Consider the following 5,268-nt stretch of genomic DNA (forward strand, 5'->3'; position numbering starts at 1 on the left):
CTTTTTCAACCTTTCACATAAATGTGGTCAAATAGACATTTGCTTCAAAAAACCCAAAACATCAACAATCATGCTTGTTTTATGTAAACAAATATAATATTTATACAAACATTTTTGGCTTCACCACAACAATACATTCAGTTTACTATACATCAGTTACTTTTTTGGTTTGGATATATTAAGTTATTCAAAGACACATTAAAAATGCAATTCACACAAAGCAAATAGTTGAATACTTCTCTTTGATGAATATGTTTTTAATTAGAGTTCAAAATACATAATATTTTTCTGGGGCTTAAGTCAAAAATGTCAAAGTGGTGTAATCGTCAAGACAGTAAAAATAAATAAATAAAATTAAAAATAATAATTAAAAAAATATTTAAAAGCTGAAATATGTTGGCATAATTAGTTTTGAATGAAGTTTTATTATTATTTCCTATAAAAATACAAATTAAAGCTATTTAGATTTAAATAGCTTTTAATTTAATTTATAAAAAAAAAAAATATATATATATATATATATATATATTTTTTTTTTTTTTTAATGAATATCAAATCAAATCAAATTCAGGTACTGTGACCAACAAGCAGATTGTTGTATAAAACTGTTTTATAAAAATAATCATTAAAAAGCATAAAACAGAGAGCACGACCATTATGACTGTAAGTTTAAAAAAAATCTATATAAGATTATTTTATATTTTGCCAATTTTTGCAAAGGCACATTTTGCTCAGGTCAAATGAAGTAACCCTAAGAAGACCTCTTGATATTTGTGACTCAAAAATTCATGATATTTGTTCAAAAAATATATTTATGTACTTTTCAACTTTAAATTATGTACACTCATGTGTATAAGGCATATAAAGCGTTTGATTACATTTTACTTGATGGTTATGCTACTTGAAATGTTTTTAAATAATTTTTGGAAAATGCTATAAATGTTTTTCAGAAATGTATACAAACCACATAGACACAAAGATTTTTATGAACTTGACGTGTTTTAAACTAGATTTTTACAACCTTATTTGTCAATGACCAATCTACAAATAAAATAATAAAATGATATAAATCCATAAATGATGATACAATATTAATTTGACTGACTGAAAACATATATTTACTGTTAATTCATGGCTCTCTGGAATACTTTATTCTGATCAAGATCTATCACAGTGTTTACAATACAGAATATAATATTATTATGTATTGTTTTCTGCAGTCAAATATTTTTTACATGAGTTCAGTTCAGTTTATTATTTATCCCTTGGGAAATTTCATTTGGACAAGTGTCACATTAAAACATCCAAACACACAAGTCAACATAACACAAAAAGCAAAAATAGATCAATATTTCGGTCAAGAGCAATATGGATTTGTCAGGATATACAGAAATAAAATTCACAATTGTATGCACTTTCTCAATTAATTGTTTGTTATACATTTCCTTTAGCTGAAATTGTTGCACTCCTTATAACCTTAGATGCAGTTTTAATTAGACTTGTCAGCCTATTTTTACTATAAATGAGCCACATCACAAGACAATATGAAATAACAGATTCAATAAAACTATGATAAAATAATGTCATTAATACACAGCATACCTTAAAATAGTTAATTTACCTTAAAAAGAACAAGTGCTAAACTCTGTAGTTGCTTTCTAGAGTTTCATGTCTCTCCAATCACTTTGTGGTCACAAAAATAATTGCAATTAAAATGTATATTTCATGTACATTTATTTATTTGTAAGTAGTTGTGTAATAAACAGGGTAATGTGCAGTAAGCTACTTATTATTGCAAAAATAAACCCCTGCAGGGTATACCTTAACAGTGCATTTTAATATCATTGTACACACTGTAGTCAGAGTTTGGCAATCGCTTGCTCTTTGCCAGTTTACTTCCTCGTTTGGGGATGTTTAGTGATGCATAGTAAATATCTGCATGAACATCCTAAATGGATCAAATTGAAAATGTTATTATTTATTAATGGATAATACTTTTGTGCATGTACAACAACAATGTATGGACATACAGCACTTCTACAGCAAAAATATACATTTTACTAAATATTTTTAGAAATGTATTATTATAATTTTTTTACAATGCTCACTTTTGAAAAGGTTTTGAATATTTTAAAGTTGATTATTTTATTATTATAATTATTATTATTTTATTGATTTATTAATTCATGTGTCAGATTTCAGACAGTATACAAATCTTAGAACTTTTATGCCTGTTTGTGAGCTGCCTTTTTAAACGTGAACTTTAGTTTACCTGTTCTTGATTTTGCTGTCTTTGCATCTCAAAACTGCTTGGAAGACCTTCAAACTGCTTCAGCACTGTGGATAGAGCAGTAATCTCTTACATAAATGACAACAAGTATTGAAAAATTATGACTCCCATAATATAATAGAAAGCATAAATTACATCCTTTTTTTCTCTCTCTTTTTTATGTATATACATTATAAATACTGTTCTGACCTGTCTTGTGGCAGCACTTGTACCCACAAACAAAGGCCAACATAGCAGAGAGAAGAGAACATGCTGGGCACATTGTCTGCAGTATCAGCCAGCACTGCCAACAGTGACAGTTTGGATCAGAGTGGGTTCCTGAGGAGACGTTTAATGAACATGCTGAACAAATAAATGTAAAGCAAATGGGTTACTTGACTGTGCTGCATTTAAATAATACAGGATCTAACTTAAACTCAATACAGAAGAGCTGCTGTGAGAAAAGCCTTAGTTATCTGATCATCATATGTTTTTTCCGTTACATTTCAGAACAGCACTTTGTTTCCTGTAAAGACAAATACACGACCTACATTCAATTAAAAAAAAGACTCTATAAATGTCAGTTCTCCCACACATTGATGTACTGTGTGTGTGTGTATATATATAAATATATACAGTATATTGTAATTCATTTTGTTCTTCAAATATGGAGCTTCAATAATATACTTTTTATTTAATTTGTAAAAATTAGGTTTCAACAGCACTAGCAAACATTATTAAAATGATCTGAAATGTAAAGGAATTATACATTTATACTGCACACGAGTAGTATGAACGAGTAGTTCATTTTTTTAATTTTCAAACATTCAAAGGTTGTATTTTGAGCATTGCTTGAATAAAACATTCCACTTGTATGTACTGTCTGTATGTATGTTAAGTAGGGCTGTGTCGAAACAATCAAATATTGATGTATCGCAATATTTTTTCTCAGGATATTTCTTATGAAAGTAGAATTTTTAAGTAATATTTCCACTACTGACATTTATATAATATTTTTAGTTTGAAACAAGCTTACCAGATGAATCAAGATGTTTAGGATCACTTGAAGCTCCGTATGTCAGCTTTGTGAGAGTTTCACCCAAATGGTACACTTCCCTCTCAAAGATCATCCTGTTGTGCTCAATCCTCTTTTTTTCTACCCTAGTGCAATAGTAGAGTCCAAGGTCTGCTTCGGTGATGTTCTCTATTTCTAAGTCATGGGATTTTGAAGTATTGTTCCAGGACAGAGAGAATCGAGGATAAGGAAATAAAAGGGTATTGTAAGCAGAGATGATTAGCGGTGGTTGGATTTGTGCAGAGCAGATCTTGACCCATTGGATGTCTTGTCCCTCGATAATCTGACGGTCACAATGTAGAATTGCATTATCTCCAGGCTTGACCACTACCTTAACCAGTGTCCCAGAGACCTTCAAGTAAATGCAACTCAGTGCAACTATATTCAAACAAGAAAATATGGTTTTACTCAGATATAATTTCATCTGTCTGGGATCCGACTCATATAAAGGAATTTTATTTGGTCTTTACTACATATGCATTCATGTTTATCATCTTACTAATGTGACAAATAAGAACTAAGAGCACAAATGGACATGGTAACATGCATACACCTTATCCAGTGTATAATGTGTGATATAGTGATAAAGAAATTATGCACATCCACAGTAATTCAGAAAACTATATAGGGTAGGTATAGCTACAATAAACATAAAATATACAGATTTTAATATATTTGAAGTATGAAGCGAAATCACTTACTGGCGAGAACAGTGAGGAGACGTCTCATGTTGACCACATCTGAATGTTTGGTAGTGCTTGTGGGTGATGAGTATGTAACTCAATGGGATTTCCGCTTCTTGAATCAAAACAGACACTTTATGTTTTTATCTTTACATTTATTCTTTCTAACATTGTGGCTGTTTGTTCGTTTGGTTGTGTTCTTGTGGCTATTTTTTCCATTGCATTTAAATTAAATAAATATTTTTTGTCTCACAAATATGAAAAGAAAGTGTTAAAGCAAGTCTGTTATGGTGTTAAAACATGGTTCATGGTAGTAAAGAAAATATTTTTGTGATAACCTTGAAAATGGCTTTAAAACACAGCGGATTTAGCTTTTTGTACCCAAATATTTATGTCATTATAAAGAGCTATCATAAATGCCCAATTCTCAAGTTCATTTGTACTTGTCGTGCTGCATAATGTTTTAGCTTTGTTTCCTTATTATTTGCTGTGCTGTATAACAATATGCCATAGAAAGAAAAACAGTAGTGAGACAAAATTCCACCTCAAAGTGTTTCGATCTAAAAATATGAGGCACACAAAGAAGTTGAAGGCAGCGGCAGGCTAAAATTGGGTCAGTGGTCTGAGTGGCACATACAATATCTGTGTTAGATATGGACCACAAAGTCATGTCATAAAAACGTCCATGTTGTTTGTGACGCAAAGAATCCAGAGTTGGCATGAAGATATATTTTTAAACATTTTATTTGTTGAGATATTAGTCAATGTTTCATGCAGCAAAAACAATCATAGCTTATTTTTACATCATCATTTTCAACTCTCTTTCTCTCCAGTATCAAAAGGGATAGCTCACCAAAAAATGAAATTTCTCTCATCATTTACTCACCCTCATGCCATCCCAGATGTGTATGACTTTCTTTCTTCTGCTGAACACAAATTAAGATTTTTAGAAGAATATTTCAGCTCTATAGGTCCATACAATTCAAGAGAATGGTGACCAGACCGTACAAGCTGCAAAAATCATATAAAGGCCACATAAAACTTATCCATTTAACTCCAGTGTTTTAATACCTGTCTATGTCTTCTGAAGCGATGTCGTTGCTTTGGGTGAGAATCAGATCAATATGGAAATCAATCCTTTTTTTTCTATTAATCTCCACACAGAATGTGAAATTGAAAGTGGAGATTTAAAGTAAAAAAGGACTTAAACCTGTTTCTCACCCACACCTATCATATCGCTT

General features: G+C 30.6%; 1 protein-coding gene across 2 annotated transcripts; it reads right to left on the bottom strand.

The window, feature by feature from the left end:
• Positions 1-1,296: 1,296 nt before the first annotated feature.
• On the bottom strand, positions 1,297-4,234 carry LOC127626506 (uncharacterized). Of its 2 annotated transcripts, none has more exons than XM_052102335.1 (5): positions 4,046-4,234; positions 3,306-3,722; positions 2,480-2,608; positions 2,273-2,337; positions 1,297-1,948 (listed from the first exon to the last, which is right to left on the bottom strand). In XM_052102335.1, the coding sequence occupies exons 1-5, from the start codon at positions 4,071-4,073 to the stop codon at positions 1,823-1,825; spliced, it is 765 nt and encodes a 254-aa protein (XP_051958295.1). In that variant the 5' UTR covers positions 4,074-4,234; the 3' UTR covers positions 1,297-1,822. The 2 variants fall into 2 exon arrangements, with proteins under 2 accessions (XP_051958295.1, XP_051958289.1); XM_052102329.1 differs by having other exon boundaries at positions 2,480-2,632.
• Positions 4,235-5,268: the final 1,034 nt, after the last annotated feature.

Source organism: Xyrauchen texanus, chromosome 3, assembly GCF_025860055.1.
Source record: "Xyrauchen texanus isolate HMW12.3.18 chromosome 3, RBS_HiC_50CHRs, whole genome shotgun sequence".
Classification (NCBI taxonomy): Eukaryota; Metazoa; Chordata; class Actinopteri; order Cypriniformes; family Catostomidae; genus Xyrauchen; species Xyrauchen texanus.